The following is a 14,348-nucleotide window of genomic DNA, read 5'->3' on the forward strand; positions in this document are numbered from 1 at the left end:
ATTTGAAGGTTTGGTTTATTTGGTTTATTCAAACTCTCTTGGGGGAACTCTTTGCTATTATCATGATTTTTTTCATTTATATTGAGAGTATGTATGGGTTCGCCCTAACTTCTTCACGTTTTCCACCTTGGCGGCCATATTGGCAGAATAGCTGGGGTCTTTCAGAAGCCGGCACGATGCTTTCTGCAAAGATTACAACATCACTGGCCAGGCATTTGCCACGGACACTATCTCAGGTAGATGCGGGTTTTACTGCGAATGATGATTTAATGTGTCAACCATTAATTTAATGAGCAACCTCTTGTGCCACTTTCAAAAACAGCCGAGAAAAATACTGGCCACAGTGTCACGACTTGGTCGGGGCATTTATTATGATATTCAAACAGACGCGCATTGCATGTGTGTCATTAAACTGTCTTTGTTTGGACCGCTGCTGTTTTTTTCATGATCTTGGACATGCCATGCTAGATGTTGCAAATAAGCTATGATTAGCGAAATATCTGCTAAAAGGCGGTCCCGAGAAGAAAATGAAGTTTGATTCAGCCCTCACATTGAAAGTACAGTCATCTGATACTTAATCAACTGCATATTCAGATAATACATGCATAAGTTACAACAGCTATATAATGGAAAAAAGATAGAGATAGTGAAATATTAAATAAGAATATTATAGAGAAATGTACCGTCTCCCCCCTCCCCCAGTTTACACTTGCAAGTCTTGGATTTTTCCTCATCAATTCAATTATATGTTAACTTTGCTCAGTGTCTCTGCTATTTCAATTATTTTTGCAATTTACTTACTTTTTGGTGTTCATTCCTGAGAAAGGTATACTGCATTTATAAATTCTTCAAATTGTAATGAATGACATAGTGCAGATCTTCAGTGATATCCAGAAGCTCACGTGAACTGCCTTCTCATGTTTTTGGGTAGACCTAGCCTTTCTCAGAAGCTTGTTAAATATGCATTACGTTACCACTGAACAGTATGTGTAATTTAGTTATAAAAGTGAAAATGTTTACTTTTGGTGAGCTCATCTCTGAAAAAGGAAAAAAATGTTATTCATAACTGTACTTTTTATCTTGCTCATTTGTTAAAAGTTAATTAAAATCAAATTGCATTCAAAATAATTAACTTTAACAAAGAACTTTTTTCAGGTATTGCATTTATATTTTATAATAAGATATTGATGATATTGTGCATTTTAATTTTTCTTCAGGCCACAAAGAATGTTTTAGCAGCTGGCCTGGTTTCATCAAGACACAGTATTTGCACAACACACAAAAAATGTGCTGCAGGTGGTAAGTTGACTATAATTAGTAATATGTTCAGCTAGTGTTAATGCATATAAGAATTGGGCGGTGTTAGTTCAAACCATAGCAGATTTACAATATTTGCATGTTTTGCCTTTGTACACATTGTGCAGGTCTCTTTCCTTTCCCAATTTTCTTTTTGTTAAACTTTGGGTATTAAAGCAGAGATGATTGCAGTATTCTTTTATCTGTAAATGTTGTATTTTGATTTGCTAAGGCATAAATGTAGGGATTAATATTTAACATTCATCATCAGACTGCTGAAGGAAGGAGACGACTACAACCATGATAAATCAAGAACACGAAGATACCAATTTATATTACATATATTGATTTCAATTATTGTATTGTCTCATATCTTAACATGCTGTGTTTTTACATCTGAAGGGAGTGCTACTTCATATTTGACCCTTTATGAACAAGGCAAACTATAAGTTATTTCATTTTTGTGCTAGGTTCCACGGAAGTCTCCTCTTTGCTGGAAGACCGCATCATGGGCCAGTCCACCATGGCCAATGTAGAGGAGACTGGACGAGTCTTGTCCATTGGTGACGGTATTGCCCGTGTTTATGGATTGAAACAATGTCAGGCAGAAGAAATGGTGGAGTTTTCATGTGGTCTAAAGGTACTGAAGGAATAACTTTGTATAAAGTTTACAAGATGACCATTATGATTTACAAACCATTTGGAGTAGTAGAGAGAGACTCGTTTATACACCCTTCTATAAAAAGTATGCTCCAAAATTGACGTTGCCTTCTGATTTTTGGCTGTGATAATAGGTTTTGCACATGTTAAAGAGAGAAGGGTGTCTTCAAATTTGTTTTGACAACGATCTTTTGGTTTTTCAAGGAAAGATGAAATGAATTAGTGGGAAATTGAAAGTTCAGTTTACAGTTTTTGATGCAGAATTCTATTTTATGTTAGGGCATGTCCTTAAACTTGGAGCCAGACAATGTAGGTGTTGTGGTGTTTGGTAATGACAGATATATCAAAGAAGGAGATGTGGTGAAAAGAACTGGAGCTATTGTGGATGTTCCCATTGGAGAAGAACTTCTAGGAAGAGTAGTCGATGCTTTGGGCAATAGTATCGATGGAAAGGTAATGTTGTAAAGAATATAAACGTGGACAATTTGAGAAAATATTGAACCCCCTTAATAACAATTATGGTGTCAGTCTGCCTTGTTATCAACAGCTTTGTTTTAGGGTATTGAAACGGACAAAGTTAGAAATAAGATATTTGTTTTTAATATATTTTAAAAGAAAATGAAATGGATGTCCTGAAGATACACATTTCTATATTTAGCACTTGACTTCCAGGGTCCAATTCAATCTAAGAAGCGTGCCAGAGTGGGTCTAAAAGCCCCTGGTATCATTCCCCGTACCTCTGTCAAGGAGCCCATGCAGACTGGAATCAAAGCTGTTGACAGTCTGGTGCCAATTGGGCGTGGTCAGCGTGAACTGATTATTGGTGACAGACAGACGGGGTAAGAAGTTTTTTATGCATTTTACACTTTTGTTTTTGAAAAATTTGAATGGTTCCCAATGTTGACAAAAAATTACAATAGAAAATGTCGAATGAATCAAAATATTTTTGTTTGTTTGTTTAGGAAAACTGCCATTGCTATTGATACAATCATCAACCAGAAGCGCTTCAATGAGGGCAGCAATGAAAAGAACAAACTGTACTGTATCTATGTTGCTATCGGCCAGAAGAGATCCACTGTTGCACAGCTAGTTAAGAGGCTTACTGATGCAGGTAAGGGATAGATTTTTTTTTTTACAGAATAACTTAATGTAGACATTCCAAAGAATATTGGCACTTTGCTCTTTTTTACTGACAATACATATAAAAAGGTTCGTTTAAAGAATAAGCAATTTCATCGTCAATGTTTTCATTTGATAGTGGTTTGAAGTGCATATTACACAAAATAAACCCATTTCTAAAAAATTATTGTATTTTACTGGTAGATGCCATGAAGTACACCATTGTGGTCAGTGCCACTGCCTCTGATGCTGCTCCACTGCAATACCTGGCCCCATACTCTGGATGTGCTATGGGAGAGTACTTCAGGGATAATGGCAAACATGCCTTGATCATCTATGATGATTTGTCAAAGCAGGTGAGAAATCATTCACATTTGTGTTATTGGTAAACTGTTGTCATTAACAGAATCACAGGAGGATGTAATAACAAGGGTATAAATCCCATGAGTAAAAAGTACACTGAGGAAAATATTTTTACACATTTTCTGTATCTATAGTTTTCTTACCTAGCTAAAATTCCTCCTTGAATTAAGATTGATGTTGGTGGCATAGATAATGAAAAGACAGTGAAATTTTCTTTGTTACTCTCTTCAGGCTGTTGCCTACCGTCAGATGTCTCTGCTTTTGCGTCGTCCTCCAGGACGTGAGGCTTACCCAGGAGATGTGTTTTACCTGCATTCACGTCTGTTGGAGAGAGCTGCTAAGATGAATGACAACTTTGGTGGTGGTTCTCTGACTGCATTACCAGTTATTGAGACCCAGGCTGGTGATGTGTCTGCTTACATCCCAACCAATGTGATTTCCATTACTGACGGGCAGATTTTCTTGGAGAATGAGCTGTTCTACAAGGGTATTCGCCCTGCCATTAATGTGGGTCTGTCTGTAAGTCGTGTAGGCTCTGCAGCCCAGACCAAGGCCATGAAACAGGTAATTTGAACTATAAGAAATGGGATTAGTGTGTTGAATGATGGCTTAAAAATAATATGAAATGGATGAATTTAAATTATTAGTCTGGATGAATAAAAATATTAATGGTATAGTTACTGAATTGTTGGTTATTTAAACTTTTGTATTTTATTAATTTCCTTATGCTCTTTATGTTCACACAAAAGCACACAACTATGAATTTATAAAATTAGTCAAAAAAGAATAGAAATCGGTGGATCAGAACAATTTGTCAATATGAAAAATTGTATCTATTTTAGGTGGCTGGTAGGATGAAGCTGGAATTGGCCCAGTACCGTGAGGTTGCAGCCTTTGCTCAGTTTGGTTCTGATTTAGACCAGTCTACACAGAACTTGTTGAATAGAGGTGTGAGGTTGACAGAATTGTTGAAACAGGGACAATATGGTGAGTTTGAGCAAGGTGACATGTAATGTAGGATATATATATATATATAAAGATTGTTTCGCATATTGGATAGTGCATTTTGTCTCTTCACAAATTAATTTAGTCATATCAATAAATGTAATATGTATGTGTATAGCAATGTATATTGGGAAGAGTATTAATTTTTTTGTTTATGATTGTGTACATAAAGGTAAACTGGATATTTTTCTAGTGCCCATGGCCATTGAAGAGCAGGTAGCAGTCATCTATGCTGGTGTGAGAGGACATCTTGATAAAATGGATCCATCTAGAATCACGGCTTTTGAGGAGGAATTCCTTGCTCACATTCGTGCCACACAGAAAGAGCTCCTAACTGTCATTAAAAATGAAGGCCGAATCACTGATGCCACAGATGCAAAGTTAAAAGATGTAGTCACAAGTTTCTTAGCAGGGTTTAAGTAGTAAAATATATATTGAACTATGTTTATTGATTTGCTTTAATAGAAAATTGGAAAAGTACAAGTTCAAGAGGGAAAACAATACAGATGTGATGTACCATTGGTTTGAGTGATCTTGCTTTGCACAAACATGGATATAAAATTCACAAATCCACAAAACTTGGAAATAAAAACTATTTAGACTCTGCATAGAAGAAATCTTTGACAAGTGGGCAAAGATCTACCTTAGTATAAGTGTGGTCCAGTTGTATGTTACAAAAATGATGTGCCGTTCTTAATAAAATTGTTAACCAACACAATAAGCTGGTGCTCAATTCTTTTGAGATATTTTCCTGCAGAAAATAGAATTGTCAACAGTTGCCAATGTATATATTTAGGATTGGAGACGGTCAAATGAGGAAAATACTGCAGTTGGGCATCAGTCTGTTGGAAATGGTATTGAAGAGAATAAAATGAAGTTTAAAAAATGTCTACTAGTAAGTGTTAGAAAATGGCATTCACAATGGAGAAGTTTCAACTTCAATTCTTGTTATTAAAAAGATCGATATTCTGCTACAGCAGTTTAATGGTTTGATGAAATCTTTCAAATTTAGCTTTGGTATTGATCTGCAAGATACAAAACTGCAACAAGTTAACTTTTACACAACTAAATCGTGTCACATTTGGCCCAATTTTGGGGTTTGGTGTATTTTTGCAGGTATGGCATTAGTCACAAGGTAATGGTTTTAACCTTGTCAAACTGTCATTAAAGCTGCACTACTCTTGCAACTTGGTGCTTGGAATATGTTAAAATTAAATAACATTAAAAGAAGAAAATATTAAGACCAAGTCTTCTGGACTACTGGATAGAGTGTATTGCATGATTGAGATAAAAAATAGCTACAAAATCGGGGCTGCTGCAGCTCTTCGTAAAGTGTTTTCTGTCTCATCATTTGATCATAGAGTGCATCTAAAACCAAAGGATAAAAAGTAGTAAAAGAAATACCAGGTGTAAACTTCAGAGCTGACCTTTGCCAATATTTCCCCCATCCAATGGAGAATATGTGATAATATTTATTGCAAATGAAGAATATGAGATAACTTTCTGTCAAGGGTAAAAACAAGCGGAAAAACTACCACAAATATAAGTTGCAAGAGAAATAACGTAGATTCAGTGCATAATATTTAAAAGTACTCTCTATGGTATTTACCTACCAAAATGAATTTTCTTGGGGGGGGATGATCTACTCATGAGTCGATGCTCGACTCATCTGCTCTTGGAAACCATGTTTTATATTTTCAGTTTTAAGTTTCAAATTGTGACAGATCAGTAGCTTCACACAGAAAATATACCTTGGGGGAAATTTTCACACTTGTACAATATACTATCAATCTATAATATTACAAGTACACAAAGTTTAACTTCTGAATACGCCATTTCCATTTTACTGGTTGGTCCATGATTGGCTCATAAATATTTTAAAAATCAATTAAAAATTATTATCGGGATTAATTTTCCGAAATTCATTTACCAGTAGGAGGTGTATAATAATAACAACGTGTGTTAGGTTTGGCATGAGCACACTTCTACAAATAGATTCTCATCAGTGCACTCACAAGTACTGTGCATTGAAATTTTTTACCTCAAAGAACCAGTTAATGCTAACTGGCAATTTGCTGTTGCTTTTAATATGCCTGTGTGTGTCATAATTCCATCAATATGTTCAACAATTGTAGTTATACATACCAAGGAGGTAGCCAGGCTTCTCTGATCTTTTATTCGTTATTTTCCCTTTGTACAAATCCTCTTACATAATTTCCAAATGTTGCATAGCTTAAATGTTTTATCAAAGCATTTAAAACAAAGTTGCTTAAAAATGAATAAATATAAAATGGGATAATATATACAGTCGTTACAGAAGTATAAATGTTACGAAAATGACTTGTATTTTTACAGGAGTATTAATACTAATATCTGTATACCCTGCTTTTTCAGCGAGAACCAAAACAATTACTGGACCTTACTGGGTTTTTGTCATGGCTTTAAGAGTACCCTCAACCAGGGTTACACATTAATTTTTTAATATATATTCATGGCTTTTTCTCCAATTCTATCCACTTTTCTGTACATAATATCCAAGTGATAATTAGTTTACAGGGTAAGTCACTGTTTATGTTACTACTCAGGCACTGGCACTTGACAAGACACTGACAAGTCCCTCTGACAGTAATCAAGGGCAGTCAATTGTTCTACTGTGCAGTGTGACCAATACGCAGTTTAAGGAAAACCTTTCTAATGACTTGTTTGCAATACAGATTTTGGATTGAGCATTTAGCACCTAGGTGTTAGATGTGCGAAAACAACAGAATTTACCTGTGGGCAACAATTATTTGTTCAATCTGTTCTGTTACTTTAGCATGCGAGAATTTAAGCATAGAGGTGACTTCATCACTCAGCTGGCCTCTGATAGAGAGTAGTTCTAATCAATGTAATATAATGAACAAAATCAAATATCTTTCATTACGAATTTGGTGTCGGGGATCACAGTCATGTATAATGTACATACCACAGCATTTTCTTTGTTTTTATCCATTTAATAAATTTTCAAAATGTGTCTTAAATAAACCAACAGACCTAATAAAGTAAACAAAAGGCACTCACTGGTTCATTCATTACCTAAAAATATTGTTGTACAACGCTTCAAGAGTAAAGTTTTAAATCCGAAAAAAAAAAGAAAATAGAAAAAGAGTTCATTAATAATGCAAAACAATCCATCTGAGATAGAACAAAGCTTACTTTGACAATAGATCATAAAGTAAGATTGTTCAAAGACAAAAATATTTCAATTGTGTACAAATACACAAGGTCTTCCATGCAAACATATAAAACTATCTCCTAAAATATATCCAAGTTTTTGCCTTAACAACTTAAGTTTGCTGGGCAAAAAAAGGCTATTCATCAGAAATTATTAACTGTCAGTCCAATGTCTGCCAAATATGATACTTAAATGTAAATGAAAACAAACTCTGAAACCCTCATCATCTGCATTGTTTTAGATGGCAAAAAAGGAATAACATATGGTGTCTTACTTTGCATGTGAGGTCACTGCAAAAGCAATAGCTTAATGCAATTATACACCATTTACAGCAAATACTAAAATAAGCACAGCATTGGACTGGTGTGCACAGTATATACACTTGTGATAAAAAGGTATCCCACTTTGCAATAAACTTCAGAAATTTTATCAAAACTTCCAAGAAAATTTTTCAAGTAACAACAGGTTAACCAGAATGCAGACTTATACTCAAATGAATACATTAAAAATTTGTCACACAGTTCTGAGAAATAGAGGCTAAACATGCATTTCTTTTACATGTTTATATTTACACTATTTACAGTATTGCTATTGAACTGTGATTTGTGAATCGTACAATGCAAAAACAACTAATCTGTACATGTCTAACAAACTAATTCAACTATTTTTACACAGTGGTTTTGTATCATCAATCCATTGAGCTAGCTAGTTAAGTAGCAGTAGTTGTTTGAACTTCAGTTCTATACTTGGTATAGACAGTTTTTAAACAAAAAATTAAAATTGTTTATGAACTTTCTGTCCTTTTAAATACATTTATCCTCTGAAAAAAGTTTTGTATTCGTCTTGCCCTGTTTCTTTTTCTGTTTCTTTTTTCTAAAGCAATCATTGCCTCTTTTTCCTTTCTCCTTATTTCTCTAATAAGCGAAGAGAAAGTATCATCAACATTAGTCCTTAAGGCAGCTGAGGTTTCATAAAATGGACAATCAAACTGCTGGGCTAGTTGACGCCCTTCTTCAGTGCTAACCTGTGAAAGAGAGTAAAATGTCACTCTTTTCAATGGTAGTCTATAATTAATGTCACAAATTCCACATCAAGTGAGATCAAATGACCACATTACTAAGTATGCAATGTGAACAAGGCCTTCTATCTTATTACATTCTTTAATTTTTTCTGTTACTTCTCAGTATAAAATGAAGTTGAAATTAGAGGCTGGCATGAACATTAAGTGATCAATATCAGTTTTCCTAAATACATCCAAATATAAAAGTGCTACTTTTTAAGTCTCTGAACACTGGTCACAGAAAAAATTACGTTAAATTCTATGGATTATTTTATACTTGGCAAATAAACATGATGATACATACTTTTCTCAATTCTTCCAGATCACATTTGTTAGCAGCTAAAACACAAGGGATATCATCCCTATTTCTAACTCTGTCGATCAGCTGTTTGTAAGCAATAGCCTCTTCAAAACTACGTCTTTCTATCATGGAGTAACAAATAATGAAGCCTTCTCCTTCTCGCATGTACTGGTCTCTCATAGCAGTGAACTCTGGCTATTGATGAGAAGAAAAAAACATTTTATAGCTACTCGCAGTTAACTAGCTCTAACATTATAATATCCTTAAAGTGTGCATCAATTTGTAAAATTAATAATTAAATTAACAAATATTAGACTGGGTTCCCATGCCTGGATTGATCCATCTGGATCGGTCTAACTCCCCAGGGAGATAGATAAATCCAAATATCTGTGGGAATGTTCCCTTAAATATCAAAATGATGGTAATGTCTTGTGCTTTGGACTTATAATGCTTTATACAAGGCTAATAATGCTTTATGTCAATTATATTAGTCTTATATTAAAATATATCTACATTCAATTTTTTAAAAAAAGACTACTTTTATGGTTGAACTTATGTACATACCTGTCCAGCAGTGTCCAGTATATCTAGCTGTGCAGCCTCCCCATCAATAACAGCTTGATGCTGATAAGCATCCTCTGAAAACAGTACAACAATATAGTATTGTAACTTCACAGTTATAATTGAATTGTCCTCTCACTCAACAAAAGTAGCAGCCTCTTCATTTCAGTGCTTTTCAAAGTAATACACATGGCCATACTGTATCATCAAAGAGGTTGAACTCCTAAGGAGGAGGTATGTAGAGCACAATTTTGGTATTTTGTCTCTTTCACACAGAGTACATTTGACATAATATGTGAACAGAGTAACTATATCTGGCTTTCTTTGTCCAAATTGTGCTCATGAAATATAACACATGTGCTGGGCTTATTACAGGTATGCCCTTATTTGGTGAGCATTTCTAAATCTAAGTTTTGACCTTCAGCAGATGTTCATCAATGAAATGTGATCTAAACTTTCTTAATATAAATCACACACACACACACACACACACACACACACACACACACACACACACACTTACCTATGGTTGGATCATGATAATCCAAAAAGCGATGGCAGACAAACTGCATAGTTAAAGCTAAATAAAAAAAGAAATAAGGCATGAATGATTAGAACGTGTATAATTGCAAGTTCATACTGTAATATGCTACATATGTACCACATGAATCATATTTTTCTTTTCAAATAAAAAAATCAGAAGGAAGTAACTACCACAACAAAGTTATTTGTTTTACTTTACTTACATTTATGTCATTTAAAAAATGTAGACATTTCAGTCTTCCATTCAACAATAAAAGACATGTCACAGGTCGATCTCTCAGGATATATTGTGAAACATCAACCACTCGTGAAATTCCATCAAATTTGATTTAGTTTCAAAATATACAATGAGTTCATAACAAAAGCTTACGTATAATAAAAGAAGCACTTTGTAATACCACAGAGCATGTTGTGGCTGACTAATTACTGGGGCAGTACATCACCGTTGGTGATGAAATCCATTGGTTTTAGTGATTCTAACAACTGGAAGAGTTTCTGGGAAGTAGCACAGAACGGAAGCATAAATAAATAAATTAAACCAAATAAATAAACTGTTTGCATTTCACACCAAAATGAATCTTACCACCAGAGAATTGGGGTGAAATGGATGCTAATATTTTGAGTGAAGTCAAGTTTTAAAAGAGAATCAATGAAAAGAAATTGAAGCTTGAGTTTCATGATTCAAAATATGGCCTTCAAAATATTTTTCTTTCAAAAATAAAAATTAATTTCGTTCGTCAGTACTGTAGTTTTCAAATATTTTTTGGTCAGCTGTTATGGTTAAAACGTCCTTTAAATATCATTTTTCATATCAGTGTAACCGCCTACATACATACATAATTTTAGCCTTCCTCTTAGTCATATTTTCTGTCACAAGGCAAAATGTTACTACGATGTGAATTCACTTTACTTTACCTATTCTATTATAATCCATAAACTGACTTATTTTCCTTTAAGTGGGATAACAAACCTTCAGCTAAATGTCTGAATGTTTACGTATGCGTAGAAACTAAAGGTATTTTCAGAATTTAATCCAAATTATTAGACCAGTGACTGATAAGATAAACTTTCTCATTGCGCCCTTCTCATTGTCAGATCTAAGTATAATTTCGTCTTACCGCTCTTTCCAACACCTCCATCTCCCAATATTACAACTTTGTACACTCGTACACCTGGTTTCTGTTGTGAGTTAGTCGCTTGTGGTGCGCTCATTGTACGGTTTGTTGAATCTTATCAATTGCGTTACAGTTATTAGCTACATTTATACACCAAGTCTATTTTTGACAAACACAATAACCGGAAACGATACTACTTTTGACTGAAGGTGTCGCTTTATTACAAGAGAGCCTAATGTTACTGAATAAGTAACGTCAACTCCAGACGCAGAGTGCTATCTGGTTTGTCTTTTCACGTCCCCACACAGCGTTATTCCCCCACAACGTTACATATCACTGCATTGTTACTTCCCAAGGAATATTATTATTATTGATATTGGCCTACCCATATGTTCAGCACTCCCCCACAACTTTGCTCCGTCCCATTGGTCTTTGAATCAGCCCGTTTGAATGGCGATTACCACTTTTGGTTCCCAGTGTTTACAGTAAGGTTTTTAAATGACCATGTCGCGTGTTTACAAGCTGGGAGTAACAATATGGGGGAGTTACGGTGCGGTGACGTAAGGATGTATTAACGTACCCGAGTAAAAAGAGAACGAATCAGTTATTGATCACAACCTCTACACATAATCAAGGTTATACAACACAAAGCTCTAGCTTAAATAGCTGTGTGGTTTCGCTGTCGTGTGTCTCTGAAGGAATCGAAACAAGGTCATAACATCGGTGATTTCACGCTCAGCTGATGACAGGATTTCCTTACACATTGTTGTTTTGTGAAAACCATACTGTATTTCAGATATTTAAATCCCGGAATTGAACGATTTGTATAGTTTACGTATATGGGAGAAAATACTGTGTAGGCCTACCGAAGTTGAAAAGGGACACGATAGTAACGCACAACAACCCGTTTTCTTCACCCATCAGAATTTGTGACGAAGAGCAATTTTTTGTTTTTCTCTAGTGTGTGTGCCGTAAATTATCCCTGATATGACAAAAAAAAAAAAAAAAAAAAAAAAAAAAAAAAAAAAAAACATTTTTCTGAGAGCGTTCTTTTCCATAACGTAGCCTACAGCAGCAAAACAGTTTGAGCGTCATTTTTCAAATAAGATTTCAAAAGTTTAAAATACACAGCAATGTTTGGAAACACAAAATTGTTTGTTATAATTGTAATCCAACTGTAATCCAACACATGGGAATAGAGGGCCTGTTTTGACAAAATTTCAAAGATGATAACCCATTGTTGTTACCCAGTATCGTGGACGTGCAGATATAGGCCTACATATCACATATAGGCCTACCAGTATAACGAACATACCCATTCTGTAAAAATAATAATAATAATAATAATAATAATAATAATAATAATAATAATTAATTAATTAATTAATTAATAATAATAAAAGATTATTAGGACTTGTTTCCATCCCACACAAATCAAGTAAGATTCTGAGTAGTAACCATTCTTTCTCTGTGTCTTAAACAGGTTTCTAGGTATTGCGCTACGGTAGCGACAATGTCCATCTCTTTAGAACCCATAAGCAAAATAAATAATTCTTTTTCACTGAACCCTTCAAGTGATATAACATACTCTAGCTTCATACTCATTTGGAGAATGAGAAGCAATAAGAGCAAGCGTCCGGTCAATATAGGCCTACATGTACCTATTGGCCTAACAGCTGGCCATACATATCTTTAACATGATATCAATGAAAATCATGCCTTATTTTAGGGATTTTATTACGACTGCAAATGACCAGCGGACAATACACGAGGCCCATATTTAGGCTACAATGATATGAATAATGCTGAGTTTGGGATATTTTCTCCACCAATGTGACAACACCTCACATAAGTAGGCCTAAAATTTTCATCCCCATTTTAGCCACCCCCACCCCCCGCCCCACAGCACAAATTGGACCGTTTCAGACTTTGTAATGCTTTCAATTTGATGAAACGGATTTAAACTTGGGATGTAGCTCATTCTCCGTCCACGAATTAATAACTTATTACTGACAAGACTGTAGGAAGACGTTGACAGTTGCCTCCATCAATCTTTATCTCGAATGACGTGCAATACCTATGCTATTAGCTTATAAACGTGCTCGGTTGAGAAGTTATGGACTTGTTATGCATTGCCAGCTGCCAAAGCTTAAATGCCAACAAATGACAGAAATGTCTGCACGCTGTGAGACTAAAAGACTACAAATTAATTTAGCAATATACTGCTATGAATGTATATTTGTACTTTATCAAAGCGCCAACGAACATGATGTATGAGCTGTGAAAAATGAGGATTTTGAAACAGTTATCTTAAGCGAAAAGTTCAGTTGGGGATTTCAAAGATCAAATCTATGAATGGCGAGTAATAAATAAGCCTACTTTCAAGTATTAAAATAAGCTCAAGTCGATTGACTGGACTCGGTGACGATTGAGCGATATCTTTATCCGATCAGATTAGTTTTCAAATTGGCTAGGTGACAAAGAGAGATCGCTTCAGTACAATGCTACAAGATTTTTTAATCTGTAGCTAAAATGATGGGCAGAACATCTTTAACTTAAACGTCAACCCTCCACTAGGCTTTGTCCCCCCCCCCCCCCCCCCAAAAAAAAAAAAAAAAAAACAAATCTGACAAAAAATCTGAGAGAGACAACTTTAATTAGGTGCAGAGGACCTAGACATGCTTGGTTGTGATAACGGGCATCGTATGAGAAGAACACAGGCTAGGCAAGAGACCAGAGGAAGAGGGGAGGGGGGTCTAGAATTAAAAATAAACATTATGCCAAAACGTCCCGTCCTTTAGACTACTTTCAATACGAAAATGACAGTTAGTCTTAAACTTCTAATGTGACGAAACCAATAGAAGAAAGAAAATCTTCATCTTATAATACCCAGAACAATAACTCTTCACATCAGCCTAGATTAATCTCGCTTACAGACCATATGTTTGCTTTCGGAAATCAAACCAACCAATTTTGTATTTACGCGTGTTGTCGCCCTTTTTAAAATTACCATGAAGTTGAGTTTCTAACACAATTGTTTATATTAGAACCAAAGCTGTCAAAGTTCTCCTAACTAAGATTTTTTAATGTGTTTAATTTCTTTAACTAAGC

General features: G+C 34.9%; 2 protein-coding genes across 3 annotated transcripts; one reads left to right on the plus strand and one right to left on the minus strand.

The window, feature by feature from the left end:
- Positions 1–77: 77 nt before the first annotated feature.
- LOC106174465 (ATP synthase F(1) complex subunit alpha, mitochondrial) lies at positions 78–5,331 on the plus strand. Its single transcript, XM_013556037.2, has 10 exons — positions 78–236; positions 1,218–1,299; positions 1,767–1,936; positions 2,236–2,409; positions 2,629–2,795; positions 2,919–3,067; positions 3,280–3,431; positions 3,670–4,002; positions 4,281–4,425; positions 4,637–5,331. The coding sequence occupies exons 1-10, from the start codon at positions 90–92 to the stop codon at positions 4,864–4,866; spliced, it is 1,749 nt and encodes a 582-aa protein (XP_013411491.2). The 5' UTR covers positions 78–89; the 3' UTR covers positions 4,867–5,331.
- Positions 5,332–6,600: 1,269 nt separating this feature from the next.
- LOC106174470 (GTP-binding protein Rit1) lies at positions 6,601–11,780 on the minus strand. Of its 2 annotated transcripts, none has more exons than XM_013556045.3 (5): positions 11,623–11,780; positions 10,103–10,159; positions 9,583–9,656; positions 9,022–9,213; positions 6,601–8,681 (listed from the first exon to the last, which is right to left on the minus strand). In XM_013556045.3, exons 1-5 carry the CDS (start codon positions 11,624–11,626, stop codon positions 8,442–8,444), a joined length of 567 nt encoding a protein of 188 aa, XP_013411499.1. In that variant the 5' UTR covers positions 11,627–11,780; the 3' UTR covers positions 6,601–8,441. The 2 variants fall into 2 exon arrangements, with proteins under 2 accessions (XP_013411499.1, XP_013411498.1); XM_013556044.3 differs by lacking the exon at positions 11,623–11,780 and adding an exon at positions 11,241–11,446.
- Positions 11,781–14,348: the final 2,568 nt, after the last annotated feature.

This window comes from Lingula anatina, chromosome 1 (assembly GCF_051362555.1).
Source record: "Lingula anatina isolate TDL-2025a chromosome 1, LinAna3.0, whole genome shotgun sequence".
NCBI classification, from domain to species: Eukaryota; Metazoa; Brachiopoda; class Lingulata; order Lingulida; family Lingulidae; genus Lingula; species Lingula anatina.

What these genes read in the sequence shown, in the direction of transcription:
- LOC106174465 (XM_013556037.2), top strand. Translation starts at nt 90, where the DNA reads ATGTATGGGTTCGCCCTAACTTCTTCACGTTTTCCACCTTGGCGGCCA. An exon ending in ATTGGTGACAGACAGACGGG is followed by an intron (nt 2,796 to 2,918) that starts GTAAGAAGTTTT and finishes TTGTTTGTTTAG; the next exon opens with GAAAACTGCCATTGCTATTG. An exon ending in AGACCAAGGCCATGAAACAG is followed by an intron (nt 4,003 to 4,280) that starts GTAATTTGAACT and finishes TATCTATTTTAG; the next exon opens with GTGGCTGGTAGGATGAAGCT.
- LOC106174470 (XM_013556044.3), bottom strand. Translation starts at nt 11,334, where the DNA reads ATGAGCGCACCACAAGCGACTAACTCACAACAGAAACCAGGTGTACGA. An exon ending in TTATCATGATCCAACCATAG is followed by an intron (nt 9,657 to 10,102) that starts GTAAGTGTGTGT and finishes TACTGTTTTCAG; the next exon opens with AGGATGCTTATCAGCATCAA. An exon ending in TACTGGACACTGCTGGACAG is followed by an intron (nt 9,214 to 9,582) that starts GTATGTACATAA and finishes TCTCATCAATAG; the next exon opens with CCAGAGTTCACTGCTATGAG.